Genomic DNA, 17,491 nt, shown 5'->3' with positions numbered 1-17,491 from the left:
TTTTACCACTATTACACTACTGACATTTCTATCTCTTCATCATGTACTGGCTCATCTTTTTCTAGTAACAATGAAGATCAGCCCTGAGAAGTTTGTTAACGGGCTTGCTGTTGGAATACCAGAGAGCAGCACATGAGTGTCGGCCTCCTTACATAGGCAGAAAGGAGGAAGTAAGAGATGTTGGTGCCTGTCATGGCACAACCCTTCATGCAGATGACAGGCTGAAATACACACCAATCACAAGACTTCTGGTTCACCAGGCCAAGTGCTGTTCCACCGTGGCTTGGATGAAACAGCTGCAGGTCATTCAGAGTTTACCAAAGCCTGTAATGAAGGAGTGCTGCTTTCCAAGGTCATGGGACATGCTGTCTGTAATGGTTGTGACTTGAGCAGGTCTCTGACCATGGTTCTATTGGTTATCTGCAGCTTCTGAAGTGTCAGAGCAATACCTCAATCATGACAGTGTAAAATCCTCCCTAAAATGCTTGAATAGAGCTTGCTGTTGAACAGGAGGCTTTGGGAAGTTCTAAGTTGTTATCCCATAGCAGGCTCAGCTATTGAAGGACTCATATCAGAAAAAAAAAAAAAAAAGTGTGTGTGTGGCTTTGTTTTTGGGGGCTTTACTACAAATCAGTATAAGAAAGAACCTTTGTTCTAAGTTTCCCTTTAATGCTTTCTGTGAAAGATTACAACTGTCAAGAGTGGCTGGCTGACAGGCTGTCCTTAGAACTGGAAACCCTTGGTAGGGAAATGTTGGCCAGGAACGGTTGGCCAGGCAGCTCTTTTCCTAGCAACACCTGGACCTCCTTCATGGAAGCTTGATGATTTGGGCACTGCAATCACTCTGAGGACACTCCAGCAACTTCAGATAATCAATACAAGCATGCACACTTGATGTAGGCAGTGTGAGCCATAAGGAAGCTGCAGTGAATGCACAATGGGCCCGAGGTCACTAATAGGGGGCGATGAAACGGTGAGGGAAGCTCTGTTTGAACAGGATAGAAAGGGCATCTTGATTACTGCGGCACACGCTGGCAGTGTGGTACCCTGCCAACAGAAAAGACATAGCCTTCCCGCACTCATAGACTTGGCTGTACAGATAGATGCTCAGGACAAAGTGTAGACAGTGCCAGCTGCTGGCTTCTTCTAACTATGACTTTTTAACTTCAAGAAGAGGTTGAAAGAAAAATGAACTGTAAAGTTTTGAGTCAAATTTAGAGGAAATAGAAAAAAATCTGAACTTCATAGGCTTGAAGATGAAACTGTCTCTGTTCCCACTGTCTCTCTCTCCTCCTTCCCTCTCTTCCTCCCTCCCTCCCTGTCTCTGACTCTCTCTCATGTTTTAATAAACAGGAAGAACAAATATGCTTTCATTTCTAATTTCCTTAAGGCTACCAATGTCCACATCAAGAGTGTGTGTGTGTGTGTGTGTGTGTGTGTGTGTGTGTGTGTGTGTGTGTGTGTGTTTGCTGTTGTTAAGGAGCAAACCCTTTCCATGTACCATAGCTACACACACACACACACACACACACACACACACACACACACACACACACACACTCTATTAAGAGGCTAGGGATGTAGCTCAGTTGGTGGAGGGGCTTGAAGACCATGCACAAAAGCAGTACAATATGAACTGGACACAGTGGGATAGACATACCTGTAATCCCAACACTCAGAAGGTGGAGGCACAAGGAGGCTACAATGTGAGTTTGAGACCAGCCTGGGCTACATGAGACCTTATCTCAAAAAAGAAAAAATATATATCCAAATAATGCCTTCAAACAATACTCAACAGGAACCTGGGCAGGGCCAGGATGCTAAGACTTCCAGTGAACCACAGCAGGAGTTACTAAGCTTCTGGCCTAGCCTGAAGACACAATGAATATCACTTCTGCTGCTACATTCTATTTGCTGTGAGTGAGCTGCAAGATAGAGAAACTGTGAGAGTAGGAAGACACAAGAAGACATGGTTTACTGGGGTGGGGAGGGACGATGACGAGGCAGTCTTTGGAGGCTTGATGCCATACATAGTACCAGGTAGCATGCTACACGGAGACAAGTGAGAAGCACTGTAGTGTTATCGCTCCCGATCCAGTCACAAATAAGAATGCTCCACATTTAGTTTCATTTTGGTTTGGTAAGACAGAGTCTTGTGTATCCCAGGCTGGCCTCTAAATCGCCGAGTAACTGAGGACGGCCTTGACCATTTCCATCCTCCTACATCTACCTCTCCAGGGTCTCAATTACAGACACATAACCACGCCTGGCTTATGTAGTGATGTGGAGCAAACCCAGAGCTTTGTGCAGGCCAGACAAAGTGCTCTACCAAATAACTATCTTTCAGCCCCACTCTTTAGCTATTATGCACAATTTCTGTGTTGTGTAAGTTACTTGAGATTTCTGAAATTCAATTTCTTCATCTTGTGAATGGTGAAAAATGGTATTTAGATATAATAATTAAATTGATTTTATTTTACTTTGATGTAATGATTAAATTCAGACAACAAAGTACAGAACACAGTAAAAGTATAATAATATAAATATGACAATATTTATTATTCTTTTATGAATCTTAATTCAAAGGATTTATTTGTAGAATACAATAACAACAAAACAGATGGGACTGAGATCTTTTAACTTGGATAATCTGATTTTGTCATTGACCCTCAGATGCAGTTATATGCTGTTTAATAAAGGGATCTGCTCTGAGAAATGTGTCATTACATGGCCAGCCTGCTCACTAGCATGGTGTTGCAGACTTAGATTAGGGAAGAGTAACTGAATATGTTGACTGGCCCGCTTGCACTGATGCCGCCTCGGTGGCCACCCGCAGAGAAGTTGGTAACATCAGAGTGTTAGGTTCTAGATGCCACCTCATGTGGCCAACCGCTATTTGGTTCTTATCTCATTTTCCTGCTTCTACAAAACTTGGTCACTTAGCATCTGCTTGCCTAGTCTCATACCCAACCAAGAAAGAAGCAGCAAATTGGGGCTATATATTTACAGTCAAAGACAGGAAAGATCTCAGAGTTCTGGAAACTTGCCTGAGCTCATGTAAAGTCGAGCTGGGAGAATGAGTGCATCTGCACAGCTGCAGTGAGGAGAAAGCTCTGACAGGGAGAAGAGGAGGCCATTTCAGCGTCCGTCTCCCCGTGTTAGTGCGGGACCAAAGCTCATGCTGGCCTGGGAACCCTTCCTTTCATCATGGACGAGTAGCTGAGCTTATATGAATGACTGTGACTGAAGTCCTCATCGTCTTCACCCATCCTGCCCTTTCTTCCTTTGAGACAGGAGCTCAGGTATTCCAGGCTGACCTCAAGCTTGCTATGCATCCCAAGCTGGCCTTGAACTCCTGATCCTCCTGCCATTTCCTAGTGCTGGGATGATGACAGGCATGCATTACCATGCTCTGCTCTCGGTTCCTCTCTTCTGGCATGCTAGCCTACACGTCAAGGCTAATTCATTGAGACAGAAAAGTCAGATCCCCTGCGACTCAGTGAGCCTGATTCTAAATTAACAGGGTTTATCATTGGGGAAATCAAAAGCCAATTGGAGAGAGCTTATTATAACTATAATGATTACAAGCTCTCCAATTACTGTTGTTATTTTGAGTTACCCGACTTCTAGGATGCTTACTGTATTTAATTAGTATTTCAGAGGATGAGTTCCCAATTTTTGGCTTTGCTCTACTGAAGCTAGAGCAATTGTTAAAATCCAATAAAGATTCTATTCCATTTTTCTAATTCCATGAGAGACTGACATATTTGTAGAATGCCTCCTTCCATTCACTCACAGCTAAAGACTTGCGCCTGTCTACTCAATTGCTTTATGAACTAGAATTAAAAGTGTAAAGCAGTTCACATTTGAAGGCATGTCAACTGGAAGCACTCCTTGAACTCATTTGACCAAGCCTCTCCCCCCATTTTTGCAATTGCACCTGTGTTAAGATGTGCACCCTCTTCCTCTGTCTGGTAAGCACAGGTGTGGGACTTGTGCAATGGATAATTAATCTCTATTGCTATCTATAGTTTCATAGTTAACACTGTCTTAGCAGAAGTGTGAAAACACATTCACACCTTTGAAAATGGATGATTAACTAATCAAACGACAATATGAATGTTAGATAGAATTACAGAAATGACTGCAAGGCAGAGCTATTTATGATTATAACATTCTATTTAATTTTTAAGGGTGGATTGTTCAGTATAATCCCTGCTCCTCAAACATCTGAGCAGATTCTCAACTTTTTAATTACACAACTCCTCCAAAAAGAATTAAGACAATTTCAGATTCCTCTCTAATTATGCATTTTACACTCAAGAGGCTAAAAAGGAAGAAAGGGGTACAGTTCAAGACCACAGGCAAAGAGAAGTCAAGAAAAGAGAATCACATTTGAGTGAATAGTCAGTTAGATACCCCTCTGGACTTCATTGGTCCTATTTTAAATATAAACCGATCTAAATAGAAAATTGAATACACAAGTCTATCATGGCAAGTTCTCTGTAGATTACCTAATATGCAAAAATCCAAATTGGGAGATAGACCACTGTGTTCATGATTTTGTAATTAAAAAATTATGTGTTTTTCTCTTAAATAAATGATGCTTGAAAAAAATGATGATACCACTGGAAGAGAGCAGATAGAGCTACTGAAGCTTTAGATTAACATTACATGTGTGTTAAAATCCTTGAGAACAGCTGCACATGGCTGCATATGCCTCAAGGCAAAGGCAAGAGTATAAGGAGCTTCTAGGTCATCCTCAGCTACATAACAAGCTGGAGACCAGTCTAGGCTACCTGAGACTAAAAGAAGAAAGGAAGGGAGGGGGGAGGAAACAAACAACCAGCAGCAACAAGAGCCTCCAGAATAGAAATAACTACCCATATTTGTATTTAAAGGAAGGACCTCTGTGGATGGCACCTTTTGATCTATAGTAGTATATTTCAAGGATGTCTTGACTCCCCTATGATCCTCTGAAGTCTGGCTACATGAGTGTTTCATTATCCTGCTTTTGATAGATGCAATGCTTTATACTAAGTAGGCATCCTTGTCTGCTAACTACAGTTAGTCTTGTACTAGTGATAAGACTAAAGTTATTACAAAGTTATACTTTCATGGGAAAATTTGATCATTTAAACATGAAGACACTACATTCAATTCGTAAATTAGTCACCCATTTTTTTCTATCTAGAACATGAAGATACATTACTTAGTAACAGCTTATATATCAGTGCATAGTCAGCTTATTGTTGTTATTAAATGTTACTTGAACATGGCTTCTGTCTCCAATTCTTCACTGAAACCAATCTGGCCCAGGTCTTTCCCGCATGCTTTTAGTTTTCAGCATCATCGGCACAGGTCAGGGCTTCCTTTCAGAAGTACTGGCTTCTTTTGTTCCACGCCATGCTCTGCACCTCTTCTTAGAAGATCTCATGTAGACTCTGAATCTTTAGTGATATATTATTAAGTCTTCCATGTTTAACCCTCCAGCCCTGACCTTCCTCTCCTTTGGCTGTACACATACATAAGGATGTCTGATGGCACACACAAACTTAGATCCTACTTTCATCCTCCAAGCACACTCCTCCATTATTTGTCTCATTCATAACAAAGAGCTACTTATTTTGTTACCTAAGTAGAAACCTGAGCATCAACTATCACACCGCCACATCTAATCTCTTATTGTATATGATTAATTCTGTCTCCAAACTATTTCTTGGATCCTTCTCTTTCTACACATTTTCACTGACCTACTCTAGCCTGGGTAGCCACTATTATCACCGCACCCTCCTAGCTGCTCTGTTGCTATCCTTGTTCTCTTCTGTTTGTTGTCATGGTGTATTAAGGTGATTTTTCTAACTGCAGTTTGTGAATACAGAATTGCATTTGTAAATATAAATATATTATTTCTGTATACATCTTTTAGTTGGCACAAAATTACCTGGTGTAAGTGTAAGTAATTAAAAATAAAATTATAATGTAAACACTGAGGCAGAAAAATCCTATAGAATACTCTTTTGGATATACCCTGCTTTGAAGGAATCCCAATGGATATAAATCATGAGATTTGATATGCTATCCTTTAAAAAAAAACAAAAAACAAAACAGGGCTGGAGAGATGGCTCAGAGGTTAAGAGCACCAACTGCTCTTCCAGAGGTCCTGAGTTCAACTCCCAGCAACCACATGGTGGCTCACAACCTTCCGTTATGAGATCTGGTGCCCTCTTCTGGTGTGCAGATATACATGGAAGCAGAATGTTGTATACATAATAAATAAATAAAATCTTTAAAACAAAACAAAACAAAAACAAAATCACGCCCAGTGTGGTGGCACTCACCTTTATTTCAGCACTCAGCAGGCAGAGGCAGGTGGATCTCTCTGGGTTCTAGGCCAGCCTGGTCTACATAGTGAGTTCCTGGCCAGCCAGGGCTACACAGAGAAACCCTGTCTCAAAAACAAAGAAAAACACAACAGGCTCTTCTCTAGTAGCTAGTTCACTTATCCCTTTGTCCACTTTTCCCACAGACCTTATCTTTAGATGCGTGTTATCTCTTTCTCATTGCCCTGCCACACAGACATACGCTGAGGTTTGTGTTCATTCCTGTAGCCACATCATCTAAGTACGAAATGATATTGTGCAGGTTCACTTATTGCTCTACATACCTTTGCCATATAATCGATGAGAAGAACACAGATTCTACATTCAGAAAGTACTTATCAAGCAAATATAAGCAATTCCTTATGAGAGCTTACTTCTTAGTAACAGTCAGCGTTTCATGTTGAACCACATCCTGTCAGTGCCAGTTTTCTCCACTAGTTTAGGTGTCTGTGGGTAAACAGTACTAATTTCTAGAATAAATATTGAGACTGGATTGTATTTCAACATTGAATCTTATAAGTTTGAGAAGCTTTGATTCTATAAATAACCATTTATGTCAAGAAGAAATTGCATTATATCACTGCCAGTCACTTCTTTATACTTTCCCCAAGAAACTCACGAAAAAATTACAAGGTTATAGTACTAAAAAAGTATGTTGTTTTTCAGTTGGCATCTTGATGAAATAATTCCTTAAATTTTATAAAAAAAAACCAACAATTCAACATCATATATTTTGTTATAGATGCTGTATTACCTCATGTCATTAAATGTGTGGGAACATGAAAAGTTCTTTAGGAGAATCACTGTGTGAAGCAGGGGGTGCAGTTGTCCAGTGTCTGTCTAGCATGCAGTCACAGTGTGGAGCAGGGGGTGTGGTTGTCCAGTGTCTGTCTAGCATGCAGTCACAGTGTGGGGCAGGGGGTGCAGTTGTCCAGTGTCTGTCTAGCATGCAGACACAGTGTGGGGCAGGGGGTGCGGTTGTCCAGTGTCTGTCTAGCATGCAGTCACAGTGTGGGCAGGGGATGCGGTTGTCCAGTGTCTGCTAGCATGCAGACACAGTGTGGGGCAGGGGGTGCGGTTGTCCAGTGTCTGTCTAGCATGCAGACACAGTGTGGGGCAGGGGGTGCGGTTGTACAGTGTCTGCTAGCACACAGGAAGCCCTGGGCTCAAACCCATCACCATATAACCTGGGCAAGGTGATGACACCTGTAAACATACCACTCAGCAGGTGAAGGCAGAAGAACCAGAAGTTCAAGCTTACTTTTTGGCTATAGAGAGTTAAAGGACAGCCTGGGCTAGATAAGACAGTTTTTTCATTGACTTACACTCAACTTTTAACTTTGGATTATGTTACCAAAGCAATAAATTATAATAAATCACTGTCAATCCTTTGTCCATTAGTTATTTTTCTGGCAAAAATTTTGGTTGTATAAAAAGAAGGTGATTTTTTTAGATTACTGCAAGTTGCAGGAGTGTGAAAGGATGAAGTCTGAAATAAAAATGTTGTCCCCAGGGAAAAGGGACCTATAGTATGAAAAATTACACATATGATTTGGATTTGGGGAGTGAAGTATAGGACTTAGGTTCAAAGATGATTTATATTTAAAACAGTTCAGTTCTTCAAATACTAAGAGGGATTAAACTTTTTACCCAGTGTGTTGAGTTTAAGGTATTGTTAGAGAGATCTTGGTCTGGATTCTCTGCAACTCCTTGGTCCTCATGATCTCCATTAAAAACAATTCAAATGAGATCCACAGAGCATGAGAATAAAGGGAACAGGCTTTGAAGGGATGAGAGTGGAAAATGGCCATGGAGACATTAGCAGAAGCATACTCTGGATGTGTAAGAGTGGGCAATGGTGCAGTTAGAAACCACATACTCAAGAGCTGAGAATGGCCAGAGGCCAGAGGGACTGGATGAAGGAGGGCAGGACACACTCTCAAGGGGTTAAGAGTGGACAATGGCTAAAGACATCATTGTGCTGATCTACATCTGAGGCAGCTGTATGTACCTTTTAAAGTCTCTAGAACCAACAGCTTTTCCTGAGGGATAATGTCCTGTTCCAGCAATTGACATGCCCATTTGCATCGATTCTTCAAGAGGAGACAATGGTATGCCCTGTCCTTTATTGGAAAGCCTGCTGCCAGATGGGAAGGTTGTAAGAGTTAGGGCTGCTGTGGAACAGTGTCTTGTGCAGACAGTCATGGAGTGTAAGTGTGATGTCTTACTTGTCTGTGGTCTTGATAGCAGACACCATCTAGTGAATTCAATCCTATTTTTGCAGCAGAAAACACTCCTCCTTGAGGCTCTGAACGTTTCGAGCTCTCCTAGGAGGAATTTCCAGAGCCTGGACAGTATGTGATGGGACATTTACGACATCTAGTTTTCCTAATTATTTCCTTGAACAAGGCTGTTTATGAACATTTCTATTTCTTAACATTCAACCCATGGAAGCCCAAGGTACTTACAGAGATTCAAAGCTCACAAGCAAGAGTTACAGAATATCTAACATGTACTGACTGCCAAACACTAGCCATGCATTAGCTAGGATTTTCCATCATTATTTTCTCCTCTAATATTGATAACAAATTTAAAACAGAAAATTCGGAACCCCCTTCCCCCATTTAAAAAATACTATCTCAAAAACTGTTTGGTACCCAGTGGTGGGAAACAGGATCACTACTATACTTGTAAAACTGAAAGATGTCTAACTTTGGAAGAAAGAGAGCAAAGAGTCAAAAAAAAAAAAAAGAAAGAAAGAAAGAAAAGAAAAGAAAAAGAAAAGCTCTAAAGAACAATGTTCATCAGGACATGTGCCACCCTCTGGTTTGTTGGTGAATATCCGAAATGATGAGTGTGAGAATTCTCATTTGTAGACACTGCACTGAACGTCTCATGTTCACGGGAAATATCATTTCTGGGTGTAAGGACTTTCTCTCAAAGTCAATTTGCTTGCACCAAGCACAGTTACAATTTTTAATTCGACATGCTGGCATAGTTATTATCACTTGCATCTGTTTTACCAGAACTTGACAGGTTTTCTTTGTTGATTTAAACCTATTTAGCTTATGTAGGCTATAGACTATCATTTATACTTAAACCCAACCTTCAAAGCAAAATATGCAAATCCAAGGTATATTTCACCCTGAAAGTAAACAGAGTATATAATCTTTCAGGGCTAATAATTTCTATAATTGGAATACTTCTCAGCTAATTAAGGAAGAGTTGCTTTATTCATCCTCTCTGAAAAATCTAGCTTTTATTGCCCTCTTAATGGTATGTTGAAGAGGCTGTCATTAGCAATATTTTACAGATGGGTTGTGTTTGAAATTTTATTTATTTATTTTTCTACCTAGCTTCCCCCATTTATGATTTCAGATAGTATATTAAAAATTTCAAGAATAAATATAAAACATGGTGTCATGCTCTTTGTCTCCTCCAAGTAAAAGGAGGTACTGCAGAATGGTGGGATAATAAATTGAAGCCAATAGAAAAGTGTTTGCTGGTGAGCCCCAAGAAAAAGAGAAGTCTCACCTAGAGGCCTGGATCATAGCACCCACAGCAGAATAAACCATAGTTCTAGTGGGCATAGCTATTTTCAAAATTTAGAAACCAGTGAGTTAAATTAGATCAGACAAAGTTCTTGTCTTGTCCTGGTAGGATGCAGAAGCCAGGGAGAAAAATGAACAGTGTAGACCAGAGAAGCCTGGAAGGGTGTCAGGCAAGAACTTGGGCAGTAGAATTCTGTTCCAGTGATAAACACCACATCCAAAAGCAAATGGAGGAAGAAAGGATTTATTTTATTTTGAGGATACAGTTCATCATGGATGGAAGCCAATGCAGAAACTAAAGACAAGAGCTTGAAGCAGAAACTACCAAAGAATGCTGTCTCCTGGCTTGTTCCCAGGCTCACACCGTCTGTCTTATACCACCCAGGCCTACCTGTCTAGGGATGGTATTGCCCACAGAGGGATGGACCTTCCTACATTAATTATCAAACAAGAAAACATCTCCAAGACATATCCACATTCCAATATGATGGAGAAAATTCTTCAGTTAAGGTCTGTCTTCCCAAAGATTAGCTATCACATACAGAAAGGTGGACAGAGAAGTTAGCTAAACAGACTCGTGAGTTCTATGAGCTAAGGAACTCATAAAACCACTGTCTACTAGGCTTTCTGATCATACCCTAATAAAACAAACTCTCTAAGATGTTGGGGTGATCAGATATAATATCAATTTTAACCTTTCATACAAAATTAAGATAAAGTAACTTTAAGAATGAATTTAACTGTAGCTAACCTTGCCCACTAAGTGAACCACTGGAAACACAAAACCGTAATAAGACTTGGCCCCTGTGTGTAGTATCTTTCACAGTTTTGATGAACTTGTACAGTCTCAGATAAAAGACAGTCATAAGCTATTGCACTGCATTACAAGATACACTGGCGGGCTCAGTAGCTAGCCAGGTCCTGCCTGGGTCATAGCACACCTTCTCCACCCAGTAATGTTTGCAAACTAGGGCTCCATGTCTTTTTCTTGTTCAGTGCCTAGTCATTCCTTAAGATCGACTTTAAATATAAACATCTTTACAAAACCTTCTGAAGTTAATTTTTTTCCTTTTTAAGTTCTCACGCCATCTTCTATCATGTGTTGTCTCTATGAGTATTTGAGACCACTGGATTCCCTTAAGGGTTAGGGCTTCATTACTTATTTATTGTTACTTTCCCAGGATTCAATGCAGTACTTGGCATAGGAGAAGCTCTGATTTGGGAGAGAAGCAAGTGAATCAAGTCATTTGCCCTCTTTCACAGTTAACCCTGAAAGGATAGGATAGTCAGTATATTTCACGAGCTTCAACAGTTCCCAGAGATGCTGGTCACTGAAATAGAGTGTCCCTGCATTGCTAGTTCAGACTCAGAAGAAAACAAAACAGGTTACAATTCTTTGTCAAGCTTCTTAGCAGTTGTGAGAATTTTTAAAAGATCACTATATGTGCATGAGGCCAAAGAGAAATCCAGTCGACTCATTATAATACTGGGTAATAATCCAGTATTATCCTCACTATCATTTTCATCAGCTTTTCTGAGGTGCTGGAGATTGACCCCACTGTCTTGTGAACACCATGCGAGTCCTCTACCATTAATCTACATGCCTAGCCCATTTTTATTATTTTTGAAGTACTTATTTTTCTGTTTTAAATTATGTGTCTGCATCTGTGGGTATATGTACATGTTAGCAATTGGCAGGAAGACCAGAAAAGGGGGTCAGATTCCTGGAGTTACAGGTGTTCGTGAGCTGCTTGACTTGGGTGCTGGGAATGAACTAAGGTCCTCGGCAAGAATGGTGCATGCTCACTGAGATGTATCCACACACACCACCATCACTACCATCATGATTTCTTTTGAGATAGGGTCTCGCTACGTTGCTCTGGCTGAACTCACTCTGTAGATCAGGCTGACACGGGACTCAAGATCCGCCTGCCTCTGCCTCCTGGGTTCTGGGTTTTAAAATGTATGCCACCACACCAGAATCCTTTTCTTACTTCTTAAAAGTAAACTGAAATCTTTGAGCCAAGAGAAAACTGTGGTCTGTCTCAAATGAGGCTGCCCAGAAAATAATGCACAAAACAAACAAAACACAAACCGAGGAAGCTTTTTGCAGAAGGGAGAGGAGATTTTGTCACACTTTTTTTTTCTCACTTGAAGTGACGGGGCACACTGCTAACCCTCCTCTGCTCACTTGAAGCATGTTTCACAGAGTTCTGTGTTGAGCATATTAGTGCCTAGATTTTAGTCCTGATGGCAGGCTAACGCTGAGTCATTAAATTTTAGAAGAGTCCACACAGTATAACAATAGTAGCTCAGAAGAACAGTTTTCCAAATGAAAAAAATAGAAGACATAGAAGATAAATTTCACAGTAACACCTGCTCTCCATCGTGAAGGGGATGATGAGTCCCAGACACCACTGTCAGGGTTTCTAATGGGTCATCTATTGGGCTCAGATGCATGTGTGTAAAGTTTACAGAGAGGAAACTGAGGACAAGTTATGTGTAAAATGCCACACTGGAAGTTGGAGGAATATGGATAAGTCTCACAGCTGTGAAGCTGGACAGCCGAAGCCCGAAGGCTAGCTTGCATGAGTAACTTAGGGTAAGATCCAGAATGGGGCAAATACACTCAATACGCACTCAAGTCAGTGACACAGGCATTCCTGTGGCCTGGGATTGTACTAGGAAGTTAAGTCATGGAATCTTCTAGACCACTAATACACAACGGTACATCACACATAACAACAACTCATTCACCTGTTCATAATATATATATATATATATATATATATTATCACACTTTTTTTCTCACCTGAAGTGATAGGGCATACTGCTAACCCTCCTCTGCTCACTTGAAGCATGATATATATATATATATATATATATATATATATGTATGTATGTATGTATGTATGTATATATATATATATGTATATGAGATACATTAAAAAAATTACCAAGGAAGAATGAGTTGAGCTCTGTCCAGTCTGCCCTGTGTACTTCCATGATCTCTCTTACTGGCTACATTGGTTAAGTTTCACAGTTTTAGGTTAAACACAGACCCTTACCCATTTTACCAGGAGAATGAACAGATAAATGGTTACATGTAAGTTAAGGGAACAGTAATTGTCAATTCATGTGAAAACCTATTTTATAAGCTTTCTAATATATGTCATTCAAAACAGTTTAATTGGAATTATTCTACACAGGATAACACCACTCCTCCCATGCAGCACAGTCAAACCAGAAGCCACTCCCAGGTGTGGGTTACATCCCTTCAAGTTGTTGGCTGGGTGGTGGGGCAGGGGTGGTACAAGACCCCCCCCCCAAACAATACAGGCTAAAGATGTTGTACTGGGTTACCCACCAGAACTTGAGGGTAAAAACATACTATTGCTGAAGATACCATAGCCTTTGCTCATGAAACTTAAGAGGAATCAATTGGTACTGATCTGGGTGCCTTCTCCCCGATGGCCAGCTTTCTTTCACAATGCCACAGGTGTTAGGCTGGCTGCTGAGGGAAAGAAGTACCGGCAGTCTTACTCAGCTGTGAACCTGTGAACTACATTAACAACGCAGCTAGCAAGAGACACTCATTAGTGCTCATGTACACACACACACACACACACACACACACACAGAGAGAGAGAGAGAGAGAGAGAGAGAGAGAGAGAGAGAGACAGACAGACAGACAGACAGACACTAAAATGCGTATGGTCTTCAGAGGTTTTTAGCCTTCAAATAAGGCATAAGTTTTAGACTGCTTGTGGCAAGTTCATATACTCTTGAGCCTAATGTTTAAGTTCCTAACTCTCTGGGCTCTTCTGGCGTACATCTTACTTCTAACTACTTGATCTTTACAAACCCTTCCGTGGGCTTCGAGGCCCTCCTGCAGCATGTCTGCCACCCAGCCGTCCTATCCCACCCCTGTTCAGTCACTCACATAATTTCATTCACTGGCCTGTCTTAGCGTTTCTATTGCTGTGATGAAATACCATGACCAAAGCAACTTGGAAAGGAAAAGGGTTATTTTATCTCATAGCTCTTCGGTCATACTCCATCCCTGATAGAAGTCAGGGCACAGAATGCAGAGGTAAGGACTGAGACAGAAGCCATGGAGAAACACTGCTTACTGGCTCCATTCTGCATGTCTCGCTCAACCTGCCTTCTTTTCCTTCCTTCCTTCCTTCCTTCCTTCCTTCCTTCCTTCCTTCCTTTCTTTCTTTCTTTCTTTCGATAAGGTTTCTTTGGAAGCTGTCCTGGAACTAGCTCTTGTAGACCAGGCTGGTCTTGAACTCACAGAGATCCGCCTGCCTCTGCCTCCTGAGTGCTGGGATTAAAGGCCCGTACCATCACTGCCCAGCTGTCTTGCTCAACCTGCTCTTATACCACCCAGGACATTGCCCCCAGGGGCTGGGCCTCCCACACCAGTCATTAATCAAGAAAATACCCTACAGACTTGCCTATGGGACAATCTTATGGAAGCATTGTTTTTCAATTAATGTTCTCTCTTCTCAGATATGTCTAGGTTATGTGTCTGGTAGACAGTATCCAACTGTCACAGCCCTCAGCCTTTCCCGGTGTCCTAGATGTCCCTAAAGAACTGAAATCTCTGATGTTTTTGCTATAGCTTTTGTATACGGATGATGCACCGCCTTTGCCACCCGGGCCACTCCCTTTTCAGCCAAATGTAATTTTAACTGATTTTTCACGGCTTTCTCAAATACCATAGTACTTTAGCCCTTCTGAGAGGCTACTTCGGAACTACCTGGTGTCAGACATTGTTTCAGCCTTAAGGATTGTGGTTGTACAAGATACAGTTTCAAATGTGCAGGATGGTGTGCTTCCTTTACACTTTACCACTATTGTACTGTCCAAGAAATTATCTGTTGTAATGTGAGAACGTAGACCTTTTCTTCTGTTTTGAATTGCCAACTCTTTTCCTAGGACTTCACTCTTAAGAATGATTTGTATTATAATGACTGTTTTTCCCCAAAGTGTTCCATTTACTATAAGAACGGGAAAGCATTTAAGTACCAGACATTGAGGAGTATTGCTATGCTTTTCATGGTATGAAATGTTTAGTAGACAGTTTTAGGGAACATTTATTTTCCCAAATACTATTGTCTATGATAAGGCTAAAGCAACCAGCAATTGTTTAGATCTTCTGAGAAGTGAATTAAGTAGATAACAATAATAATAATGTTTGAAGCCATAGTCATGGCAAAAACTATACAAGTGGTTCCTTAAAGTCTCCAGGATGTGTTCTGTTTTGTGTATTCCTAAAAATGACTTTGAAAACGAAACCGAAGTCCCAAAAATCACTGAACCTTATTTTCAAGTCGCAAAGCCAATAAATAGCTATGGCTACAGGACTCAACTGATGGTACCTGTAGTTCTTCTGCCTGACTGAATAGGACCAAACGGACTCCCTTTATCGAGTTATGTTTGGCCTACTTGGTTTGATTACTTTGATATGGGTGCCTGACGTGTGTTTTTATAACTCATTCTGTCTTCTCTGAAAGGTTCAGGTCCTCTGCTACATGTCCAGCGAGGGCAGCTTGGGCTACAACAGGGACTGTGTCAACCAACAACCACACAGCGGCAACAACAAAACGTCGTCTTGGTCTTCCTACATCCTTCACTCCCAGAAAAATAAAAACGGGCCCGCGTAGCGGATCTCCGTGTGTTCCTAAGGACATTTATAAAACGCACAAGCAGAGGAGCCGGCTTCTTGCCTGGCTGAGTGAAGGTTTAATTCTCCACCTTGGCACCTCGGCCCGCAGCTGTAATGAGGGCCGTTGTGTCCAAACAGGCCCTTAAACGGGAGCCCTGCCGAGCGGGGACCCGCTTTCCCCAGGCCTGATCAACTGTGGCATCTTTCCTGCCAACTGACCAGGCGGAGGCAGCAGCAGGGAGGGAGGGGCCGCAGGTAGGTGGGGAGGGGATCGTTTCGAAAGCCCCAAATCCCTTGCAGGGAAGAGGCAGCTGCTCCGTGCTTTCCCAAACATCTGTCCCTGGCCTTACCCTCTGGAGGCGGCTCGAGCGAGCTCATTAGCGGGAGAGCTGATGGGAACTCAGAACTGAAGGTGGCTCGCCCAGTGAGCGGGAAGAGCGGGAAGAGACCGAGGCGCCACCCAGAGGGTTACTGCTGCTGGAGGCCCTTGGCTAACTGTCCCTTCCCCTGAGGTCGGCCACAAATGACAGCTTTCCAGGGGAGTCCAGGCGCGTGACAGCGCCCACGGCGGGCTCTGCACGCCCCGGGGTGTGCACACAACGGGGGTCTCCCGAGCAGGACGGCGGCAGGGGCTTTTCTCCCAGCCAACAGCGGGCCGAGACTCACATTATGACTTTTCCTCCAGCGCTCAAGACTGAGGCTGAGACCCTGACACGGACAGAAGGGACTCAGGACGGAACGACCCGGACAGTGAGAACGAACGGTTGTGGGAGGAGGCCCCAGCCCCAAACCCCATCGCATCACTTCGCAGAGCCAAGCGCCGCACGCCCAAGGCCGCCTCTCCGGGACGCACGCGTGGCCACGCCCCCTCCCGGGCCCATTCCCCGAGAAACCCGCCCACTCTCGAGCGGGAGGCGGTCCCCAGAGGGCAGCCAGACGCAGGCGCAGAGCTCAACGGAAGTAGATACGGGGAAAGGGGGCGTGGCCGGGCCTCCGCGAGGCGGTCGCGCTCAGGCTCGCCTCCTGCGGGAACCCGCGGGCGGCTGCGCGCGCAGCCCGGCCTAGGCTCCTCCCCCCGCGGCTGCCGAGCCCCCCAGTGGCCCGCTTCTCCTCCGCCCTCCGGGATGGCGCTGGACCCCGCAGGTACCTGGGTCGGCGTGGTTGTGGGGTCTTGGCCCGGCGCCGCCTGGACTGTGCTCGGAGGAGGCGCGGCTCCCGCGGTCAGCGCCTCCCTCGGCCCGGCCGCTGCGTTTCGTCCCTCGGTGACAGGGCCGCCCTCCCGCCGCTCGCCGCCGGGGCTCTTGTTGCTCAGCGAGCGGCGTTGGGTTCGTTGCTTCAACTTGCATTCTCTTTTCACCGTCAATTTTTTATTTTCCTGGCTCTCCGTTGGGGCCCAGTTCTTTTTAAACAGTATCGGGTGCAGACACAGTTGCCCCGGAAAAGATGTCAAGTTTCGTGCTGGTGCGGTTTGATAACTTTGTTTCCGGTCATTTTTATGCCTCCTATTCCCAAGTTCATCCTTGCAGGCCGGTGTGACCAAGGTTCCACGACCGACTGGCTGGAGTCATTTTCTTGGAAAGTTTTTCCAAACACCTTCCTTGTCATTTTAACTTGCATGTTGCCAAACTTGGGTTCTCAGTAGAGTTCAGATCCTCAGGACATCTCACAGACGCGCACTCACAGCACGTTAGGTGATTTGTGGGATGGTGAAGACCTAGGGAGGGAAGGGTAACGGATTAGTCTGTTTATTTTGTGCATAGAAAAACTCGAGGAACTGGTAAGTCAGACATTTCAAACCTTTGGGGATCCTGTAGTGAAAGGTTAAGTGTGACCCTCAGATAGGCGGAAACCAGGTGTAACATGCAGGTAACTGGACACTA

The 17,491-nt window shown here is 43.2% G+C and overlaps 1 protein-coding gene across 2 annotated transcripts in view; it reads left to right on the top strand.

The window, feature by feature from the left end:
• Positions 1–16,606: 16,606 nt before the first annotated feature.
• The window catches only part of Cmc1 (C-X9-C motif containing 1), a 62,253-nt gene continuing 61,368 nt past the window's right edge, over positions 16,607–17,491 (top strand). Inside the window, exon 1 of one of the 2 annotated variants that reach the window (XM_027415337.2) lies at positions 16,607–16,754. In XM_027415337.2, the coding sequence (XP_027271138.1) occupies positions 16,736–16,754 (19 nt within the window). In that variant the 5' untranslated portion in view covers positions 16,607–16,735. The remainder of the gene's footprint in view (positions 16,755–17,491) is intronic. The other variant, XM_027415336.2, reaches the window with a different exon arrangement.

This window comes from Cricetulus griseus, chromosome 4, assembly GCF_003668045.3.
Source record: "Cricetulus griseus strain 17A/GY chromosome 4, alternate assembly CriGri-PICRH-1.0, whole genome shotgun sequence".
NCBI classification, from domain to species: Eukaryota; Metazoa; Chordata; class Mammalia; order Rodentia; family Cricetidae; genus Cricetulus; species Cricetulus griseus.
Note: the sequence above shows the minus strand (reverse complement) of the source record. Positions and strands in the feature narration are given on the sequence as shown.